We start from the raw sequence: 24,479 nt of genomic DNA, 5'->3' as shown, positions 1-24,479 counted from the left end.
CCTCATGGCTTCTCGTTCAGATCATCGGTTGGAGCTTCTGGTGGTTTACTCACCATGTGGGACAACGATGAGGTTGACATCAGTTACTCTTTCTCTTCTGATCATTTGTTGGCAGTGGGAGGTTGATTTATGCATTCTGATGAGGATTTTGTTTTATTCAATGTGTATGCTCCGTGTGATATGGGGAGTCAAAATGTGTTGCGGGAGACTTTGTCAACGAGGTTAGCTAACTATGTTGGACACCTTGTATGTGTTTGTGGTGATTTTAATGTTGTTCGGGGGATGGAAGAAAGGTGAAGTACAGGAAACATGCAGAGAGCTTCAGGTGTTACTTCTTTTAACAATTTTATTGATGTAAATGATTTAGTCGACCTTCCTCTCATTGGTCGCCGCTTTACTTGGTATCGTGGTGACAGTCACTCCATGAGCCATATTGATAGATTTTTACTTTCTGTCAGCTCAGTTACGTGGTTTGTCTGATCATTGTGCTATCATTCTTTCGGATGATGAACAAAATTGGGGACCACACCCTTTCCGTATGTTGAAATGTTGGGCAAGTGTCACTACTAGAAATGTTGCATTTTGCTGGGGAACTATGCCAGGAGTAAGAACTCCTGGCAAATTTGACAGGAGCAATGCCAGGGGTGCCCCTGGCAAAATGGCTTTAGAAAATGTGGGACCTAATTCTATATTGGTGTTCCATACGATTATAGACACGTCACAAGCTTTTCTTTTATCACTTGTTCACTCTCCAAGAACACAACCATGTCCAAAGCAAACACAAACCACGCGTACCATCCTTTCTTCTTCCTTCTCACAACCACACCACCGACCACCATTTTTGGTTCCATTTTGAGCGTCCTTTTCACCGATCAAACAAAGTGAGACCGTTTTCTTCATCCCCTCGACGAGGGCTTTCCATTGGTCCCTTCCGTTTCACCAAAAGAGGAACTTTTTGCTAACCCATTTTTCTCCCGCCGCGTGTAGTTAGCCACCGCGCCTGAGTTTGCAGCTTCAATGTTGTAGAGACAATGAAGAATCAACCGATTTTTGCTTCCAACAACAATTAAACAAGTATGAAGGTACCGATCTAAAAATCTCATTATTTAGGGTTGCTGATTTGGGATTTTTTCATAACTTCAATTGTGATTGAATATGCAATTAAGACTATTAATAACATATTTGTTGCTGTGAAATCATTGAATCACTGTTGTTGTTGTTGTGAAGCATGTTTGGCCTATTTGAAGAATCACTTGTAAGAATCACTGTTGCCCATTTTGCATTTTGTGATTTTAATTTGCTTTTGAGTTTTTGTTTTGATGATATTGTTTCATGAGTTGAATTGAATATCAAGTATTTTTAAGCCCCTTCTAACTGTTATCTTTCGTTTAATTTTTTTCCACTTTCATTTTAATTATTCAATTCAATGCTAACTTCACATCCTCTGCATAAAAAATTGGTAAAATCGTTATCTTTTTAAGTACCCAGATACTAATTGTCATTTCATTGATAAAATTATGATTTTTACTCAATTAATTTGTTGTTATTTTTTTTTTTGGTATGTTTTGATATACCAGACTGTTTCTGATTGATATTTTGGTCGATTCTGTTACTTTTTGTTATTGTGCAATGGATTGCAGACCCTTCCTGTTGAAGTGATCGGTATCATACTATCACTTTCTATTACTTTGTATAATCTCATTTTACTTTTTTAATTGAGGATTTTGAAGCACTGTTAGTATTAAACTTTTGTTTTTCCAGCATCATTCAATCACAAATCATCATGACTTTTATAAGATAGAATATGATGAAAGTCAAATGTTTTTGATGATCGAACTGTTATAATGACTGAACCATTATGATTAATTGAAAGTGTGAAAAGTCTTGACACTATCCCAGACCCTGCGTAAGTGGGAGCATGCACCGGGTTGCCCTTTATTTATTTTTTATTCGTATTATTTTTATTCAATTTGTACTCACATTGAGTTTATTTTAAATTTTTTTTGTTATGTTTTGATGAATTATACTGTTTTTGATTGAAATATATTATCCCATCTTGGATCTGCTAGGGATGTTCTAATTGCAACCTTAACTTGCAAGAAATGGAGAGAAGCTTGGCAGAATCACCTCCAAACTCTTTCATTCAATAATCAATACATCTGACTGGCCCCTATACCGCGAAATTTGCTCTAGTCACTTGGAAATGCTCATTACTTGTACACTTTTTCAAACCAAAGGATTGCAGCGCTTAACAATTTTCATGGATGATGAGCATGAGTTTTTTGTTACCCCTGTCATTGCTTGGCTTATGTATACAAGGGATTCATTGTGTGAGCATGAGTTGCAAATTATTATACTTTCCTGGTCCACTATTGCTCTCAACTCAGTTTCTATCGTTGACCGCCGATACCATCTTCCTTTGCATCTTTCGTTTGAACTTTCCCTTTGCTTCATAGGTAAACTCATCTCTTTTGCTCACGTGTTAGTTTGTTCTCCTTTTTAGTGATTTTGTGCGGCTGAGATTATTAAGGATAGGCTGAGATTATCAGTGATTTTGTTCTTCTTATTAGTTTGTTCTTCTTTTTAGTGATTTTGGTGGTGCCAATGTCTATCTATCAGAAGCCATGATTCGTGTTCTACTCTCAAGTCTGGTGTAATGTTTTCATGAGGTATTTGTCTATGTTTTGTTGATTCATTCATATATCAGTATATTTTCAAACACCTTGAAGTTTGGAAAATGTAGTGTAGTATTTTTCTTGTTTACTTATCTATCAATTCTTTATTATATTTATTTTTGTTGTTATTGTTATTGAGTTGAACAAGTCAAGGAGCAGATGTTCATTTTTTCGGTTATACTGCAGCTGGCTTGAAGGATGATATGGAAAATTTATAGCTATTAGAATGAAAAGGTATAAAACATTATCAACTGTGTGTTTGTACAATTTCTTTTACCTTGTGTTAGTTATCCAATAGAGAAACTGGGTGTGTATTTTGAAATTCTTGTATTTTGATTTATGGGAACTTGGATCAACTTGAGGTGTTATCGAAGAAATAGAAGAAGCTTAATCAAAGAGTATAAGAGCCAAGGCGTCTTCACAATCCATTGCTGCAACTAGGTTATCTCATTCTGTTTTTCAATTTTAATTATTTATAGAAGTATACTGATTCATGATGTTTCGAGATGTATGCAATTTTTCAACTTCCACTCTTGTTAATTTGTGTGGACGCGGTAATGTAAATACTATTTCTTGAGCATCATCATGGTTATAATTTTTTTTGAGGATATTCATGTTTATTGTTTACAAGTCTTTTAATGATGTTATAGATTGGTTAAATTGGTGTTTTTGTCGTTCCTGAGAAAAGAAAATCAAAGATTTTGATAAGTGATAGTTTAATAATGATATATTTTGATTGAAATTTTAAAATGTTTTATAAAATTATTTTAATTATTAAATTTTAATATTTTGATTTTTTAAACAATTAAAAAATGTTTTTTTTTTTAAATATTTCGTACGCATTTTGCCAGGGGTTAACCCCTCACAAATCCCCTGGCAGCGTTTGATTTGATCCCTGAAAAGTGGGTCAGGACGCGTCAGAAAAGTTGCAAGGGAATGGGCCCCACACAATTTGCCAGGAGCTAAAGCCCTGGCAGGGTCATTTGCGATGAGCAGATTTGCTGGGTATTCTGCTCCTGGCAAAACTCCTGGCAACGTCCATTTGCCAAGGATTTCTGCATTTTGCCAGGGTTTCTGCCCCTGGCAAAATGCAACATTTCTTGTAGTGTGTGCCGGGTTACAAGATTTTTGTAAGTTCAAAGTGGCGGTCATTTCAGGTGGAATGGTGGGGTGGTTACGTCAAGAAGGAAAAATTAAAATTGATCAAGGTGGCTCTTAAGGAGTGGCATTCAACACACACAAACAATATTTCGGCCAAAATATCTCAAGTGAAGGATCATATTTTGGTGTTAGATGAAAAAGGGGAGGTCTCTTCTCTTGAGGAGGAGAAGGTGGAGGAACTTCATGGTCTTACTGAAGAGTTACATTCTCTATCTTGAGTTGATTCTAGTATTTGTTGGCAACAATCGCGCCTGAATTGGTTAAGGAAAAGGGATGCTAATTCAAAATATTTTCATGGTACAATGTCTTGTCGGCGGCTGGTCAATGCCATTTACACAATTGATGTGGGAGGTGTTTCAGTGGAAGATGTCAGTAATGTCAGGATGGCGGTTTTTAATCATTTTTCGAATCACTATAAAGCTACTGAGGTGGTGCACCCCCGGGCAACTGATTTGCATTTTCGCACTTTATCTATTAGAGAGTGGGCAGCCATAACTAAGCCATTCAGCATGGAGGAACTCAAAAATACGGTGTGGGATTGTGATAGTTACAAATGTCCTAGTCCGGATAGTGGGAATTTTGGCTTTATTAAGGATTTCTGGCTGGATATGAAAGAAGATCTAATGCATTTTGTGACTGATTTTCATCGAAATGGCAAGCTCCTGAGAGGTATAAATAGTACATTCATTACACTCATTCCTTAAAAGATTCTCCGTAGAGTTTGAATGACTTCCGTCCCATCTCTTTGGTGGACAACTTGTATAAGATATTAACTAAGTTATTGGCAAATAGGCCAAGGATGGTTACTGGTAGTGTTATTTCAGACACTCAGTCGGCTTTTATAAAAGGAAGACAAATTCTTGATGGTATTCTGGTTGCTAATGAGGTGGTAGATGAAGCAAAAAAATGTAACAAGAGTTTATTAATGTTAAAGGTGGATTTTGAAAAGGCATACGATTTAGTGGATTAGAGATATTTGGATGATGTGATGGAAAAATGTCTTTTCCGACCCTTTGGAGGAAATGGATGAGGGAGTGTGTTACTACACCTACTACATCGGTATTAGTGAATGGGAGTCCCATTGACGAATTTCCTATGGCTTGAGGTCTTCGTCAAGGGGACCCTCTTTCTCCCTTCTTGTTTTTGTCGGCGGCAGAGGGTTCCATGTCATGATGGATTCTCTGATTACTAATAATATCTTCTCAGGTTACAAGGTTGGTAGGGATTGTTTTATCTTGGTTTTTCGGGTGTCAAACATTGATTACGTTTGAACCTTTTAAACCGGTGATATCTTATTTTTTCTTGGGAAGGGAAAAAGTAAGCAAAACCCTTGAGAATCGAGGTCCGGGAGTTGTTTTCGCTACGGGAAGGTGTTAGGCACCCATAACGACTATAGTAACCTATAGGAACCGTCTTTAATTTCTACGCGCGCGCTTTATTTTTAAATGCTATTTTGAAAATGTTTATTAAACCTAAGAATGTTTTATGTGAAGAATTGGAAGGAGAAGAATGTGTTTGGAGTTTTATTTTAGTTGAATTGAAGGAATTTTGATTCCTTGCCTACGTACCCGTTTAAGGGATCAAATCCACCGTAGTTCTCTCTCAAAAAATGTTTTTGTTTTTGTTGGTTGATTTTAAGTTTGAAAATGGATTTTGAAAGAATAGAAAGAGGCCTCAAGGGCATGAGATTAGGAAATAGTGAGGTTGGATTAGTGAATTGCAAAAGAAGTCAAAGTTTGATTATTTTCATTGAAATTTGATTAAGAAAATGGAAAAGAAAATACAATGGGATGTTGGATCCCAAGGTTTATTTAGAAAATAGTTTGAGTGATGTTGTTCACATTTGTTTGGAAAATTGGTTTTCTCTAAGTATGAGTCCTAGGCATTCATCTAAACATACAATCCTAAACATACATCTAAACATGCATATTCTAGCTACTTAGTGATGTGTGTGCATGTGTCGGTGCTTGTGTCGGTGTACATCATTAGAGTCCATTGTCCTTTACATCATACCCTAGATACATTCTATGGCCTCTTTGCCAAGAAAATTAAAAGTTGCATGAAGTAAAATATTACAAAAGCTCCTAAATTTTACATTCTAAATCTTTGTACAAATTAAATTGCAAGAAAGTAAGGACTAAGAATATAAGAGGGAGATGAAATGCTCATGGATGAATGAAACATGAAATAAAAGGGTTAGTAGCACAAATGGTATAGAAACTAGTATTAAAAAGCATAGTAAAACTATTTGTAACTTGCAAGAAAAGTAAACCAACAAGCTTGACAAAAAGTGATGAAAGAACTTGAAACTTAGTGCGAATAAACTAAAACTAGGTTGAAGCCTAGATTCTCATACTATTGGAGAAGTTTTGAATGACTTGTCTCAAGAAAACTAGCATGAGAATCTAAGGATTTAACCATGCCAAAGTTTACAAAATTTTCAAGTTATTTATGCACTCTTATTTCATATTATTCACTAAGCACAAAATTCACAAAAGACCATATCAAAACAGCAAGCATATATCAAAATCAAAGGGAAATTCACTTAAAAAACACATATCCATGACCACAATTATGCACCAAAATCCAAGGATAAAAACACATCGCAAAATGCACAAAAGTTTAGACTAGAAGTGGTAAAAACGACAAAACAAAACCCCCATTATTTTCGAAGTAGGCTTTAACACGTAATTTCACTCCAAAAAGCAGTCCTCAAACACCAAAATTTCTTACAAGAAAAGTCCACAACATCTTCAAAGGTTTTTAACAAAAATTTGCACAAAAATTGAACAAAAGTATTAGATCATGTTGTAAAATATTTTTCACATACCTTTCCAATATTAATCATGCAAGAAATATAAAGAAACAATCAAAGATCATCAAGAAAATCAATAGGAATTTTTTTGGGAGTTTTATCACATAAAATTCATACACAGGGGGGTGAAAATAGCAAAAAGGCCATTGAGACGCACAGGAAGAGGGGTGCGTATAGCAGGACTGGAAAAAGAGACAAAAAAACGTTGGGCCTAGCACTGGGTATGGGTAAGGTCCATGGGTTATGGGTCAAACCCATGGGTTAACAGGTCAAAGGAAAATATGCTGCATAACACCAAATCACAAGGAAAAAACAACACGTGATTCATCCTTCTTTCCCGTCGAGTTCTTCTCCTTCGCTAAACCTCCGGTGAGCAACTATTTCCGACGCGGCGGCCTGCCATAGCCTCCGGCGTCGGAATCAAAAGCATTTGACGTTTTTTGTGAACCAATTCTCACCGGAAATTCGTTTCGGAAACAAGATCTCACAAGCAGGTCCAATCGCAAAGCACATCTGAATTTTACAGTTCGAAAATCGACAAGAAAAGAAGAAAGAAGCCGAATTATTACCTCTGTTACATGATTCCAGTTTCGGCATAGCTTCTGTTCTCCGAATCCAACACTTCTTTCTCTGTTAAATCGCTTCAAAACGGTGACAACGACCACGATGCTGTTAAAGGCGAAACTGAAGCTGCTTCATGGTTGATCGATGAATTCTGAACTCTGATTCGATTCGCTTGTTTCACTGATTCAGACTCGAACCCGCCTTGCTTGCCGGTACATTTCGAACCAGATTGTGTTGATGAAAGTCATTGAAACCGTGAACCAGTTTGTGCGTTGAGGTTGTTGCTTTTGTTCCTTCACGAATCCGTCGTGATCTCCGGTTTGCTCGATCTGCTTCGAATTCTGGTGTCTTGTTCTGGCTTTCAACCGTTGCCGGCGATGATGATGATCTTTCCGGCGAGAATGGATTAACAGTCCGAACAAAACAATTGAATCGAATCAGCAATGCGACGGAAGCGAAACAGTTGAAGAAACAAAAAGGCAAAGCGTAAAACAGAATCACGAAGCTGTTGAGTTCCTCAATTGATCGTCGGCGATGAGATGGACGTCGCCGGAGAAAGTGAAAGCATCGCCGGAGAAGAGTATTTTGGTGTTTGGACGATTCGGTGATGATTTGTGTTGAGGTTTGTGAGAAAATTGTGATAGATTGATGGAAATTTGAGGTTGTTAGGGATAAAGAGAGTGGTAGTTATGGAGGATTGTGGTGGTTATGGTTGTTGAAGATGGTGGAGAAAGTTTGTTAGGGTGGTGATGGAGGTGGTTAAAGTTTGTTAGAGGTGGAGTGGTGGAGGTTGTTAGAAGAGAGAGAAAGTGGGAAAGAAAAAAAAAAGAGAGAAAATAAACTTTGTGATTTTTTGTGAAAAAAATGATTGGAAAATAATTAATGTGTAAAAATGATTAGTTGAATTGAACCTTGACCAACTTTGACCTATTTATAGGTGATGTGGAAATGCTTGGACCAATGGGAGTGGGACATGTGGCACTTGACTTGTAACAAACCTTGACTTTGACTTAAAAAGGGATTAAAATGCAAATAACAAAAGTACGAGGACTAAAATGAAAATTAAACTAAAATTGAGTTGAAAAAGTAAATTGAAAATTAACGTAAAGCGAGACGATTAAAAACAACGAAGCAGACAAGAGTTTTTTATGTGAAATGACCAAAACGCCCCTAGGGACTAAAACGACTAAAAACGACTCAAATGCAATTTTAAAATGGATTTTTAACGAGGAATTGAAACAAAAATTTATTTAAACCAACTTGAAAGACTCAGAGACAATTTTTAAGATTTTAAACAGAGCTTTGACACATGAAAAGACTAAAATGCCCCTAGGGGCAAAACTGACTCAAAATGACTTCAAATGTAGTTTAAAAAATGGATTTTGACATAGAATTGAAATGAAGACTTATTCAAACTATTTGAAAGGACTCAACCAAATTTTTAAAGATTGAAAGAGATTTTGACATAGGAAAAGACTAAAATGCCCCTGGGGGCTAAACTGACTAAAAAACGACTCAACTGATATTTTCTGAAATGGATTTTGACATGAGATTGAAACAAGGACTTATACAAACCAATTTGAAAGACTCAAACAATTTTCAAGGATTAAAATGAGTTGAATGCAAGAAATGACTAAAATACCCTTTTTCATGAATTTTTGCAAATAACATTGAAATAAAATGCAGAGAAAAATGTAATTGATCAGAGACAAATCAAATGACTTATAATGCAAGAAAAGAAGAATTGATTAGTATTTTTAGGTCCAAAATTAGGGTATGACAGGGATAAGTATCTTTCCATTTCTCACTTACAATTTGCAGATGATACTCTCATTTTGGGCGAGAGAAGTTGAGCCAATGTCAGGGCTATGAGAGCCGATTTACATCTTTTTGCGGCGATGTCGGGTTTAAAAGTAAATTTCCAAAAAAGTGAGCTTGTCAGTGTTAATATTAATCAGACTTGGTTACTTGAAGCGGCGACGGTTTTAAATTGTAAAGCTGGTCGCTTGCCTATTATGTATTTGGGCCTCCTAGTTGGGGCCAATCTTCGTTGGTTGAATTTTTTTGGAACCTATGGTTAGCATACGAGATGGTGATGGTGCGGTGTCGGGTAATTGGTTTCTTGACAATTTACGTCTCATTATCGGAAACGGAGTTAGCTCACTTTTTCGGTTGGATAGTTGGGTAGGTGAGGTCCCTCTTTTTGTTAGGTTTTGCTGTTTGTTTGACTTATCACAAAATAAAATGGTGATTGTTACACAAATGTTTGCTTGGGGATGGGATGAGGGTGGAGAGGCTTGAAGTGGCATAGGCGGTTGTAGGCGTGGGAGGAGGCCTTGGTAGAGAAGTGTAGGAATATGCTGCTAAATGTTGTGTTGCAGGTTGATTTTGAGGATTCTTGGAGATGGACACCTGATCTGGTCGTTGGATACACTGTCAGTGATGCTTATCGAGTGCTCACATCAAGGTCGCCCGCCACTATGCATGTCCCATTGGCTTTACTTTGGAGGAAGAACGTTCCATTGAAGGTTTCCGTGTTTGCTAGGCGTCTTTTTTAGCATAGGTTGCCCACTAAGACAACCCTGTTCCGTAGAGGCATTATTACTTCTGAGGCTCAACTGTGTGTTTCTGGTTGTGGGCAACAGGAATCAGAGACTCACTTATTTTTGTCTTGTCATTTTTTTGGCCAGTTATGGCAGTTGGTTAGGAATTGTCTTGGTGTTTACCTAGCAGATCCTTCTAATATTGTAGATCATTTCTATCAGTTTGGTACTTCTTCCGGCTATAGCAAATCTCGTTGTCCTCTTATGCATCTGATTTGGTTTGCTTGTTCGTGGGTTTTATGGAAGGAAAGAAATGTCAAGTTGTTTCAAAATAAATCAAATTCTCCGACTCAGATACTGAGGAATGTTAAACTTCTTTCCTTCTGGTGTTTAAAGCTAAATCTGTAAACTTTTATTATAGCTTTCATAATTGGTGCCGAAACCCATTCTTATGTGCGGGTATTGGCTAGTATATTTTTTCTTTTTGTTGAACTCTTGCTGTATTTTTCGGATGTCATCTTGTGCCGTCTAGATAGTCTGTGGTTTCGTGTTAATATATCATTTTGATTTCTTTAAAAAAAAATGATGATTCCTTCTTCTTAGAAGGTAATTGTAATCCTTTATTATTCGTTCTACTAAGATAAATTGTTAAATATATTTTTTGTTCCTACAAAATTGGGACCTTCAATATTTAGTCCCTATTTAAAACAAAGAAGGTAATTTAGTCCTTCACAAATTCAAAACATTGATCCCTATTTGGAGGACTAGTATGCCTAAGAAATGAATATAATTTGAAGGATTCAAATAACTTTTTCTTAATAGAGTAAACATACTAGGTCCTAATTTTAAAAGGACTAGTAAAATACTCCCTCCGTTTCAAAATGAGTGTCGTTTTAGGTGTTTACGCACATATTAAGAAATGCAATGATTAAAAGAAAGAGAATGATTATTTTACCAAATTATCCTTATTAACTATTGGTTAGTTTTAAAAGTAATACTTTGGAAGTAGTGTGCAGAGTATTAATTGGAGGGTATAATTGAAAAGAAAAAGTTATTATTGCATTGGAAACTGAAAGTGACATTCATTTTGAAACAATTTTTTTTGGCTAAAGCGACGCTCATTTTGAAACGGAGAGAGTATTTATTATTTAACCTTAAAGTAAATCCCTCTCTTTGGTCAAACCCTAATTAAAGGGAGCATACCCGAATTGAGTTTAGCCGAAGAAACTAGTCTTTAATAACATAACAAGTCAAAATTTTAAGGAAAATGCTACTTCTCAAGAAAAATAGCTTCAAGAATTTTTCAAGACACAGTTGACAAATTTTAATTGGATGATTTATTTGTCCACTTCCTATTTTTCAGCCACATCTCCTTGAATTGTGGCAAATAGTGCATTGTGATTGGCTATTCTTTATTCTTGAAGAATTCTTGATGTTATTTTTCTAGAGATATAGCATTGCTCAAATTTTAATATCAACTTCAAAATGTGTCCAGATTTAGTATTCGTGTTTAGAAAACGATTATCTCCCATGTATTAAACTTGTGGGATACCAAAAATAATATCTTAAAGGGAAAATATATGTTGATTGATTAAAATTAACTTTTTCCATTTCAATTTTTGATAAGCTCTAGCTTTATTTGTCTATAAACCATTCACTTACTCAAACTTGCTTGTAGTATAAACTTCTGAACTTAGAAATAAATCTTTATCCACAACATGTCATTGCTTGTATTTCCATGACACAATTGATGACAAAAATCATAACATCATAGAGGGTGCTTCACAATATTGTCGATAATTGGTCCCTTCTGCAGTTGTCCTAATCTCTTTGATTACTGCCACAGTTATATAACATGAGCCATGATACATATACTCTTAAACCATGCAAGAAAGCAATATCTTCAAATTAAAAAAATTCCTCAGGCCTAAAGTCAATGAAATCATAGGTGACATTTATCAAGCTCCAACAGTCAGAAGGCTTTTTACTCTATAGTTTGTGCTTCCGATTCTGTCATTGTTACTACGCGAAAATATATGAGTGACACTGAATATTAAATATATATAACCGTGTATGCTAGTAATAATAAAATAAATTGTCACCGGGCATTAAATATATATACCAATAATTGAGAGATATTGGAGTCATATTTTAATTGGTGACTATTCTTTGCAACTGGATTATGAACTCCATGATGATGATTGTTTACAGGTGTTTGGGTTGCACTTTCTGAAGATTACTTTTGCATAATGTTCATTGAAACTTGCTCTTCTCCCTTTACATATTGCTCATTCCCTTAATTATGTTTTGCGTGAGTTAACTCACGCTTGACTTTTTCAACGTGAGTTAACTCAGGCTCAGTGGCGTAGCCAGAAACTTTGAATAGTGAGGGCACTATATATATAAATTTGTAGCATATTCATCATCTAAAATAATTTGGATCTTAAACAATATAGACGTCGATGTACAATACTAATTTAGAGGCCAATACCAATTTAGAGTTGTCATTTTGGTCTCTAAATCCGTGGTGTGTTATCACTAAAATATTTAAATTTTATCAAAACTATGAGCACATCTTCAAATGTTTCATTTGTTATTAATTGTATAGACCAAATTGATTAGTGAAAAAATATTTATAAAGATTAACTTAACTAACTAAAGACACATTTAAAAATTAAAATGACTAATAAAAACTAAGGTTTGTTTTTGTAATTTTAATAGAAATTATTAATAACCATTTTGATTCAAAACCTTCAAGTTTTTCCATAATATAACATTACATAATCATCATACATTAATTATTAGCAAAATGAAACCAACACAACAGAAGGTGTTGAGAGATGCAGCCAAGCGTTTTTGTTTAAAGGCTCCATAACATCTTTAGGAATAGTTGGTAAAACTTTTAACTAAATATTATACATAAATATATAATATGTGTGTATTAATGTGTGTATATATGTAATATGAAGCATCTTTCAAAAATTAGTGGGGGCACAAGCCCAGAGATAGCTTAACGTGGCTCCGCCACTACTCAGGCTGGACATTTTTCAGTATGAGTTAACTTAAGTAGGCACGCGAGTGAGTGAAAATAAAAGGGATAAGAGCAATTTTTATGTTCATTTCCCTCATTTAAATGCACTTAGATGGATTTTGACCTTTATTTCTTTTGGACTTGTTTATATGCACTTGACTCGTTCTGTTACCGTGATCCAACTTCGAATCAAGAAAAGCTGCAAATTGATTGTTTCCTCACAAGCCCCTCAAACTGAAGAAAATGCCTCCAATGACAATTAATTACAGTTTGCTCCCTAATGGTAGTCAATTGCCGCTTCAGGAAGGTTAATTGTCGCTGGCAGGAACGTCAATTAAGTATGAGTTACAGAAGAAGAAAAAAAAACACTGCAACAGTTTTAGAAACTAAATTCTATTTGTTTTGGGCACTACTTCATACATTCTTTCATTCCTACATTCATTCATTTCTTCATACAGTCATTTCTTCATTGATATATATATATTTGATCATACATCCATTCATTCATTTATACATTCATTCATACGTTCATAAAATTAAACAAAAATCATTATAAAGTGATTCTTCATCCATGTGAAAGTGCAAATAATTGTTCAGGTAATTACATACTAACATTCACCAATTCATCATTTACAATAAACCAAAATAAAAAATAATAAAATGCAGTATTTAGTTTCTAAAACCCTTCTCCTTCATGAAACTTGATATTGGGTTGTCGGTAGTGTCTCAATCACAATTCTCAAAAGATAAACACGTAGGTCATTGAATGTATCCAAAGTATCCATGGCACGCTTATCCCCAATTAATAACTCCACATTCGCTGGCCTAGGTGATTCTCCCTCGACAGGGGGCAGTAAATTAGTATCAGATACCCTCTAGAACCAAGCCATGTATCCCTATACATAGTTCCAGGGTGGCTCTATCTCCGGACCCCGATGATCCTCGTGTATAACATGCAGCAAAAAAATCCTAGAAATGTTGATCAACACCGAACACCTTAATAGGAACTACCTCCTTAGATGTCTTGGAAATTTCTGAACATCCATGTACTGTCTCTTGACCCGCTTTGGCAAGTGGCGATAAACTTTCCATCGACCGCATTTAATCCATCTTGAGTACCAACATAAATCATCAACAAGTTGAAGATCATGTCGTCGACCTCTAGACGATCAAGTACCATCTTATAGTTGTCTTTTGTCTTGTGTCCCCTTAAATGAATGAACCATGAAACGCATGACATGTCGTAGGCATAAGACGGATGATCAGTATATAGATATATTTCTCTGATATGCTCCATAGCCTAAACCTGAAAACAAACACAAATAAACAAAACATATTACCAAATCAAATATAAAAATATATTACAAACATTAATATAAAAAAAAATATTACAAACTCAAATATAGAAAACATATTAAATAAAAAAAATTAAAGTATAATTAATTACCTGTAGTGGGGTAATGTATCAACTCATTGACAATATCTAGGGTTTAGTAGCCACAGACAAGTAATGATAGAGATAGACTAATGTCATACCACCCTAGGATCAATCATTAATTGTGTCGAGGTCCTGTAGAGGTTCTAGAAATATCACCTCTATAATCTTGTAGCTCTTGTCTATGAATAATTCGCATCCAATGAGATAAAGCAAGAAAGCATGTACGCAACACCTATGGTAGTTATCTCAGTTATCCTCCCTTCCAGCTACATTTGCAAATTGGATTGCTTGGGTGTGATGTTGCTAAAAAATTTGCTTCAACCAAGAAAATCCAATGTGAGCACCCTTATATTCTCGCACTAAGCAACAATATAATCTTCGTCAACACCAATCAACTCAGTTAGAAGAGATACACCCTGCTTTTGGGATATTTTAGCCATATGATTTACCAACTTGCAATGAATTAGGATATGTAGAAGACATGACACATCATTCAGTGTGATGGTCATTTCCCCAACTGTGAAGTGAAAGCTAATGGTGCCAAGGCCCTGACAATGTTAGTGATGAAACATCATATGATATTTTAGGTTATGATTTTAGTTATTTTATTCACATTTGAAGGTAACTTAGAAGTCATTTAAAGGAGTTGTCAATGGGTTGAGAAACTTTTTGTATTACTTTCATTCGAGTCGTTGTAATTCAATTTTATCCTAAATCATGCAACTCCATATGTGTTTTGGGTCTTTTTAGTGAGAAATCGTGTAAATCGACAAAACAGGACATCACGTGAAGGATCTAGGATATGAAGATTGAAGATCCATGGTTCTTAGAAGATCTTTGAAGACAATATAAAGTGAAGAAAATTATTTTCATGTTCTAAGGCATTGCAAGACAGAAGAACGCTCGAAAAATGGACGAAAACTGAAAAATTCGCACAAGAGAGATTGTTAGAAGCACACCTGCGCCCAGACCATGCGCCTCTGCGCATGAGGCAGCATTGTATTTTGCGTCATGTATCCATGTGCCTCAGTTCATGCGCCTAGCGCATGGTACACATGCATGGAGTGCTGATTGCTTGTTTTTCAAGTTGTTTTGGTTGAAAAACCCTATTTTCCTTCACTTAACCCCTATGTAATGATGTACTATCAATAGAGACTCTTGCACACTTTTTTATTCATTTAGAAAGCTAGTGGTACAAGGCAAGGGTCAAACTTCAAGTTAGAGGATCTTCATCCTCCTCTTGTTCTATTTAGGGTATGTTTTTCTATTGTTTCATAATGATGTCGGTTGTCATGTGCAACTAAACCTCTTTGACTAGGGTTCTACGATGAACTCCTTCTTATTTGTTGCATTTAATTAATAAAGTTTCTTATTCAGTTTATGATCTAAAGTCTGATTTAATTTGTATATGTTTGTTTCTATATCGTATCTCTAGATGGAGCTTAGTAGGATTGACATCTCGAATTCCATCCGTACAAGGCAGTAGTAAATTACCTAGTTTCTAAATTAAATTCTTATAATCGAATTTAAGTATGAATTTAGGACTATGACTCATCTTAAGATAACGCTGCAATTGTAACTGGTTGAAGATCAATTGACTAGGTACCCTTTTATTATTCTTATATCATTTTGAAGATCAATTAATCTAATATAAACTACTAGCAATGTTGACCTGAGAACGAATCACCTCACTGACCGGAAATTACTAGCGATTTTGGCTTCATGTCGGCAAATTGTTGCACACAATCCTTACTAAGGACGAGTTTTCGAAGTTAACTCAACCTCACAGGATCATGATCCGTTGTCCCGTCCATTGTAGCATGTGCCACTTTGAGCATAATGACTTGATGTCCTCCTCACCTTCCTCTAGCCGGATTATCACTACCATGATAAACATTTATGCTATAAGCTATAAATTAAGTTGTTTATCTAAACATGGCTAAATAATTTGCCCAAAACAACTGTTCAATTTGAGCATAGCATAATTTGACTGTAATACAAAAGTTATCACTCCATCATACCCGCCATAGATTATGTCTTTGTTGATTAATGTTCTTTTTATAGTTAAATATTAATAAATTAGTTGTTGTTATATTTGTATTTTTTTAGAGTAAAGTTAGACCAAAGCATAATATTTACTGGTTAATACTCATTTTGATTTTTGAATATGTGATATATTGTTATTATAGTTTTTAAGCTTAAATAAGTAAAAGGTTCCTGTAAATTGGTGCGTTTTTGGTTTTAGTCCATGTAAGTTTTTTTTCTTGCGAAACAACCCTTGTAATTACCAAACGTTTTGGAACTCATCACTGCCGTCAGGTTCCGTGAAAAAAAATGGTTTGCTGGCTAACAGATGCCTACGTGGCACATGCTGATATGGCAATTGGTGCCAACTGGGTTAAGTAGAGGGACTAAAACCAAAAACGTATTTTTACACAGGGATGTAATTAAAAAAACGTAAACATCAATTTTTGAATTATAAAAACCACTATTTCTTTCTTCTTCCTCTCTATTATTATTATTATTATTATTATTATTATTATTATTATTATTATTATTATTATTATTATTATTATTATTATTATTATTATTATTCTTCTTCTTCTTCTTCTTCTTCTTCTTCTTCTTCTTCTTCTTCTTCTTCTTCTTCTTCTTCAATCCTTCCATGTTCAACCTTCAATTGCATGGGCCCTAAAACCCATTTCCTTCAACAATGTATTCTCATTCCATTTCTCAATCATCGTATAGGCAACTCATTTGATAACTATTCTACACCTTATCTTCCACCTTCACCTTCACCTTACAATTACTACACCAATTACTCTGACAACTATTCTAGTGGCAGTTACTTTCCCGGTTATTATCCTAGTGGTGCTTACCCACCACCACCGCCGCCACGCCCTTTCTTTGAACGTACTGGAAGCTATGCTGCTGCTGGGCCTAGTGGACCGTCTGCGCGGCTTTAATATTCATCCTCGTTTGATCAGAGGCCAAAAGGCGGTAAAATGGGCTTAGGAGCTGGACTAGCTGTTGGTGCTGCTGCTGGAGCGCTGGGCTGACTTGCTCTGGAAGAAGGGATGAGGTATGAAGAGCGTAGGCTTGCGGATATGGTTGAGAGCGATGTTGCTTCTACGATAGATGATTTCGGAGATGTGCATTACCGAGATTATTGAGTTCTTTGTGGCTGGTGTTTGATAAGGTTTGGAGTTTGAAGGATAATTATTATATAATATGTATGTATATATTTGAATGCATATGTCATGTGTTGCTTTATTTGATGCTAGATGATAATGAATGAAGTAAGAAAGCAAATGTTTATCATGTGATGTGATGATTTGGAATTGTTCATCCGGTTATGTTATGAAAATTAAATAAAGTTGGTTTTCTATTTAAGTGTGGCTAGTGTATTATGTGTTTTATTCGTGATTTCACATAGGTCTCTGTATAATGCCAAATTAGTTTGCAGCATAAGTCTGTTCATGATCTTAATCATTGTTGTGTGATGTTTGATAGGGCCAAACCGCAAGTGCACGGCCTATCAAAGTAATAGTAGTAAGTAGAGTTATCGTTCCGCTAGGGAGTTGGTCAATCCAATTAGCTTTTAGAAATTGATTAGAAGAGGAAGAAATAAGAAGTTGGAGAGTGCAGTTTTTGAAGGTAAATAACAATAATATTAAAAAGCCTTGGGATCATTGGTTCATCGTAATAACGAATCTTTTCACAAGCAAGCCTTAAACTTATAATTAAACGTTAATCCTAATTACTAAGGACAAGTTTCTCTTTAGCATATCACAGCTCCTCTCGAAGTCAGTGAGTGTATCCCTCCAACAACCACACCTATTCTCATGGGTGATTGCCTTTGGGACCCTTGAAGATCGAAACTTTATGTGTCCCAAGGTTTGCTAGACTATTCTCATGTTTCGCAAACCTTGTCTAAATTCACTTGTTCGGATATCAAAGCTCCGCGTTCGCTTTATGAATTGATATCTGTGATGATGAATTAACCATTATCAAACCCTCCGCGTTCGCTTCCACAGTTTGATAATAATTAATTCATGTTAAAACGGTGAATTTAGATTAGGAATTAGGGTAACAATTAATTAGGGTTTAAGACTTGGCTTGATCCGGATTACGTCATTAGACTTATCCAACGATCCCAAGACAAAGGAGTCTACTCACTCATGTTCATCGTAGACATGGAGGAAGAAGAGAGAAATACGGTAAAATAAATTGCAAGGAAAGTAAAAGGGAAAATAAAGACTTTTATTAAAATAGCAATTGAAATAAACAAAGTAAAGCATGATTGTTCATGGTGGAGAGCTACTCTATTTATAGCTTTACAATCGACTTAGAAACTAAGCAACTAAAAGGGTAAAACAGTAAAGCTGCAACAGGGTAACTTGGGCCCGAAGAAAAAGCAGCAAAAGAGACTCCTGGAGGTGGCACGGCCGTGCCACATGTTGGCACTGGCCGTGCCAAGCTTCTGACTTGGTGGGAACATATTTTTGTCCCGTATCTTCGTATTCTTGTGCTGTATTTGCTCCAGTCCTCTTTCTTTTGCTCCAAGACACCTTCCACCATATATTTATTCCTAAAATAAAATAAAACATAATTTGAAGTAAAATATTCTAATATAAAATAAAATGCAATAAAACTAAATCAAATCTAAAATAAAACTAAACTAAATAAGGCAATAATTTATACTATCTATGACTCATCAATGTTTCCCTTTTAGCGTTATATTTATGCCTAATGTATCTGATTATGGGTACAAGGGCATGTTACCTTTTCATAAATAAACCTAGCGAAGGTGAACCCATATGTCATTGTTTTCCTTTCAAATGTGTGGCATGTTGAAGAATTTGAGGTTCTTCAGATGATTGCTTGTTAAGCACTTCAGCTGTCCACAAGTTTATTGAGAACTTAGTTGTGGTGCTTATAGCGTTGCTTTATTTATGAAATATTTGACCAGCTGGGTTGTGTAGTGACTTTTTCAACATTGATAATTTGAATTTGGTTTAAATAAGGAAAAGGTACCTCTAAGTTGGTGCGTTTTAGGGTTTTAGGGCGTTGATGAGTTGCCTAATATGATGATTGAGAAACGGAATGAAAAGATATTGTTGAAGAAAATGGGTTTTAGGGCGCAGGCAATTGAAAGTTGGACATGGAAGGATTGTAGAAGAAGAAGAATAATGAAATATCAGAGAGAGGAAGAGGAAAGAGTGGTTTTTGGTTTTAGTCCCTCTACTTAACTAAGTTGGCGCCAACTTCCATATCAGCATGTGCCACGTAGGCGTCCGTTAGCCAACAAACCATTTTTTTCACGGAACCTGACGGCAGGGACGAGTTCCTAAACGTTTGGTAATTACAAAGGCTGTTTCGCAAGAAAAGAACTTACAGGGCCTAAAACAAAAAATGCGCCAACTTACAGGGACCTTTCTTTTATTTAAGCCTGGTTTTTAAACGTATAGAAATTGCATACACATCATCAAACATCTCTTTAACACATCATCAAACATCTCTTTAATTAGTCATTTTAGTCGTCAAGCATATCTTGTTAGTCATTTTGATCCTAAAATTTGTTTTTAGATAGTAAAGTTAGTCTATAAAATTATAAACATAAAGACATTTGGGGATGCACTTGCAATTTTAACACATTATGAGACTATAATGACAATGTCTCACATATTCAGGGTTTGTTTGATCTACTAAAAAATAAGAGACATGCCAACTTTAGTTGTACTATATTTAATTGTAAAATTGTTCTTGAGACATGACAAACTTGGGAGCAAGGGATATGACAAAAACTAAAATTCTTGTCTCTCACTAAATTACATCTTAAATTTTTATCTCAAGTACAAGTTGTATGAAGTATAAAAATAGCATTTCGTCCGCAAAACATTGTATAAGAAAAAAATTGATCAGTATCCTAAAAATAAATCATTATAATTATCATTACAAGTGACAGAGATATACTTTACAACTATCACTGGATTAGGACTATGGCCCATTATTATTGAGTGTAACGAGATAAAACTTTTATAAGTAAACCGAGACTTCATTGACATATTCATGATATATTATGTGGAGAATGAAAGCTCTAATATCATAACTTTTCATGACATTTTTATGCATATTTGTACCTTTATTTTAACCGAGAAAAGCGTGTCTTTTATACTTGATATATGTATGTATTACGATAAAAATACATACACATTAACAAACAAACATAGATATAATAAATTCTCCTTTAATTGCATCAAGTATCTGCCCAAAAAATGTCCATTTCACCCTCTTTTTCAGGCACACCCAAAGCCTTCCAAACAGCAGAAGAACCATCAACAATATTGTTTCCACACTTACACTCATCAACAACCATGGCATTCACGCTTCTACCATTACCAAAAATAGTAATTTCTTTGAAACACCTCTCTTTATGGTTGAAATACACAGTTGATAATGCTACAATGAGTGTGTCATCAGAGTGAAATTTGTTGTCACATTCTGACGCTCCTCCTCCATCTCCACCTTTTTCAAAGCTGTTCAATGTTAAGGTTGCTTTATTGAGTTGTCCTAATGCTACTTCAATGCTTAGGCAAAAAGTTGATACAAGAATTAAAAGAAAGATCATGGTTTGATTGGAATTTGAACTATATTTGACACCCTTCATTTTATTTTGATATTCTTTTCTCAATGATGGTGTGAAGTAGAGTTTAGCCATCAGGGTATTTATAGAGTTATCAAGTTTAAAAGACAAAATTCTTGTGTCAAATAATTAAGACACTTAATTTAATAAGTTTGTTTTCATCAAGTCCAGTTGCTAGCTAGCTTGATTTGGTGGAACTTATGAGTTTGTCACCTAGCTATCAATGAACAACATTAATTTTTCAAGAACAAGTTAAAACCTTATGTTACAATCTTGATTGTACCTCCAGAGGGAAAAAAGCTGTTGTTGACAATTAAAAATGAACATGTGGAACATAGAGGTTGTATTTTGTTTAATCACATTAACTACTTAATTTATAATTTTACTTTTTCTACCAAGCAACTAACTGATTTTATTGATATATTTATAGTCCGTTAAGTTTTTATTTTTTATTTTTTATATAACAAATTGATCATTTATTCATCAAACTTTGTTAAAAAAAAATACTTACATGATCATTTAACATTGAGTTGAAAGGTCGAAAAAATTTATGACAACAAACATGATTACTTACCTACATTTTTTTCTTATTGTTTTCTAATTCGCTCTTAATTTTAAAGATAAATATTTCTTCAACGGCATTATAAATGAATTAATCGATCAAATTTGTTTTAAATTAAGACTAAATAATACACCTATGACTAAATTAAGATTTATTTTTACATGCTAACTTAGCAATAAACGTTCACATAAGCACCTTTTAACCGAGTTTGATGAAAAAAGTGTAATTATAAATATATTTTATGACTTAAAGACTAAGTGGACACTAACTAACATAAAAGACTAGACTAGACTGTCGGGTCGGAAATCGAAGCATCTGTCTATGGGTGGTCGTTTGGTTTTGCTGAAGTATGTCCTGTCATCGCTGCCTGTTTATGCTCTTTCTTTTTTCAAGGCTCCGTCAGGTATCGTCTCCTCTATTGAATCTATTTTAAAATGTTTTTTTTGGGGGGGTAGTGATGACCACAGGAAAATAGCTTGGGTGGATTGGAACACTGTTTGTAGGAGTAAGGAGGTTGGTGGTTTGGGGGTAAGGAGAATTAGTGAGTTTAATATTGCATTGTTAGGGAAGTGGTGTTGGAGGTTGTTGACAGATACTGGTAGTTTGTGGTTTAGGGTGTTGTCAGCGCGGTATGGCATGGAGGGTGGGCGGTTGAAGGGGGGAGGTCGTGAGGGTTCCCTCTGGTGGCGTGATATTTATCTTTTATGTAGAGATAGGTGGTTTAGTGACCATGTCGAACGCTCCCTTGGTAACGGGAAGCATACGTTATTCTGGTCGGATGTTTGGTGTGGTGTGGTGTCTTTTAAGGTTAGGTTTAGTAGGTTATATGATCTATCGGTGTTTAAAGAATTATCTGTTTTTGATATGAGTCAGTTAGGTTGGGGTCAAGAGGGTGACGCGTGGAGGTGGAGGCGGAGGTTGTTTGCGTGGGAGGAGGAGGAGGTGGGAGAACTAATGTTATTACTTCATAATGTTCATTTGCAGGTTGATAGGAATGACAGATGGTTGTGGACATTGGAATCATCTAATGTATTCTCTGTTCGGAGTGCATATAATTTCCTATCAGTTCATCCTCCATTGGTTTCAACGGTTCCTGTTGACTCGTTGTGGCATAAAGATGTCCCGTTAAAGGTTGTGCTTTTTGCTTGGCGTTTGTTCCGAGACAGGTTGCCTACAAAGGACAATTTGCATCGGCGTGGTGTTCTTGATCGTGACTCAAGGATGTGTGTGGCTGGATGTGGTTCGATTGAATCTTCCCATCACTTGTTTTTGCATTGTAATATTTTTGGGGCTGTTTGGCATTTCATTTATAGATGGCTTGGCATCTCAGCGGTCATTCCTGCTCAGGTGCAAGATCATTTTAATCAATTTAGTGTCAGTGGTGGTATCGCGAAGAAGCGCCGCTCTATATCTCAGGTTATTTGGTTTGCGACAGTTTGGGAAATCTGGAAAGAAAGAAATAACAGGCATTTTAACGACAAAATTTGCTTAATAAGTCAGGTGGTCGATAGGATTAAGTCTCTCGCTTTTAGGTGGTTGAAGGAGAAATTTTCTACTCTTCCCTTTAACTATCATGGTTGGTGGCTTAGTCCGTTCACCTTGTTAGGCATAGGCTGATAGTTATTTCTTTTTTGCTTCTTTATGTACAGGTTCCTCTTGTAAATATTGTTTCGACATTGTTTGTCTTTCCTTTGTACACCTTGTGCTAGGAAAGACTCTTTGAGTTGGTAATATATTCCATTTTAGCCTCTTCAAAAAAAAAAAAAGACTATTTAAAAGTATAAAAATAAATAAATAAATAAATAAATAAATAAATAAATAAATAAAAGAGCTTATGGACGGATCCATTCAAAGGCTATGTGTGGCTAAAGCCACACATCCAACTTCCCTAATTTTAAAATAACAAATAGGGGTAATATTTATTTTGGTCATTGAATGTGCAACGAGTAGTTACAATAATCTTTCAATGTATTAGAATTTTAAAATAGTCTATGATTTTACACTTAGTTAGTCAAAATAGTCCATAAAGTAACAATAAGTAAGTATATTGAATGACTAGTATGACAATATTAACGAAGTATTTTAATTTAGAGATTATTTTGACTAACGAAATGCACAATCAGAGACTATTTTGAATTTTTGATACAACGAGGGACTAGTGTGGCTATTTCTTACACATTCAGGGACCAAAATGACTATTGTGAATCTTATAAATAAAAGACAATATGTTAAGAATAAGAACAACAAGTCAACAACCTTGTGCAAAACTTGTGGAAACAAATAAGTGCAACACATTTGCTATGATTTATAAGCTTTTGATGTTGGCTTTGCTCTTGCCGTTAGCAACCGCAAGTCTTGAACATGTTTTTTCAGCTCTGAAAATTGTGAAGAGTCAACTATGTAGCAAAATATGATCGGTGGCTAAATAATCGTCTTGTAACTTATATAGAAAGATATGTTCTTTAATTTTAACAATTAGCAATGATGTCATTTTAGCTCATTTTCAACAAATGGATATAGAAGACGATTTTCATTGAAATGTATTATATCCTGTGAAGCCCGGATACGAGATACGATACGGATACGATACTGCACCGATACGCCGATACGGAAAAATTTCAAAAATCAAGATACGATACGACTGGGATACGTTAATAAAAAAAATTATATAATTAAATGTACAATATAATTATAACCATTTTTTTAATATGCAAATATATTAACAAACACAAGAAACCAGACTCGTAGTACATTAACATAAATATAAATAATAATGACGATTAAGAGAGTGGTCATTAGTCAATTACATACGTAATATATACCAAAGTCGTCCGATACCAAGACTTCGACGGTGGCCAAAGTGGACGGCGACCACTTTGGAAGAAAAAGTTGAAACCCTAATTTCTTAGAAAGGGAAAGATGCAGTTGTTTGTGTGGTGTGGTGTGGGTCGTACTGGCACCAAAGAAAGATAAAGGAATTGTATATATATTATAGTAATATAATGTTTTTATTCTTTTTTTTAAAAAAAAAAACAGAAATCAAA

The 24,479-nt window shown here is 35.1% G+C and overlaps 1 protein-coding gene across 1 annotated transcript; it reads right to left on the bottom strand.

Annotated features, from left to right (window-relative positions):
• Positions 1-20,451: 20,451 nt before the first annotated feature.
• LOC146897774 (kiwellin-1-like) lies at positions 20,452-20,897 on the bottom strand. Its single transcript, XM_085732666.1, has one exon. The coding sequence runs from the start codon at positions 20,895-20,897 to the stop codon at positions 20,487-20,489; it is 411 nt and encodes a 136-aa protein (XP_085588792.1). The 3' UTR covers positions 20,452-20,486.
• Positions 20,898-24,479: the final 3,582 nt, after the last annotated feature.

The sequence above is a fragment of the Medicago sativa genome, chromosome 8 (genome assembly GCF_051527215.1).
Source record: "Medicago sativa cultivar Bolivia chromosome 8, Bolivia_mono, whole genome shotgun sequence".
Lineage (NCBI taxonomy): Eukaryota > Viridiplantae > Streptophyta > Magnoliopsida > Fabales > Fabaceae > Medicago > Medicago sativa.
The sequence above is the reverse complement of the archived record's forward strand: the minus strand, read 5'-3'. Positions and strand labels throughout refer to the sequence as shown.

Excerpts from the sequence above, each read along its gene's own strand:
- LOC146897774 (XM_085732666.1), bottom strand. The coding sequence starts at position 20,897 with ATGAAGGGTGTCAAATATAGTTCAAATTCCAATCAAACCATGATCTTT.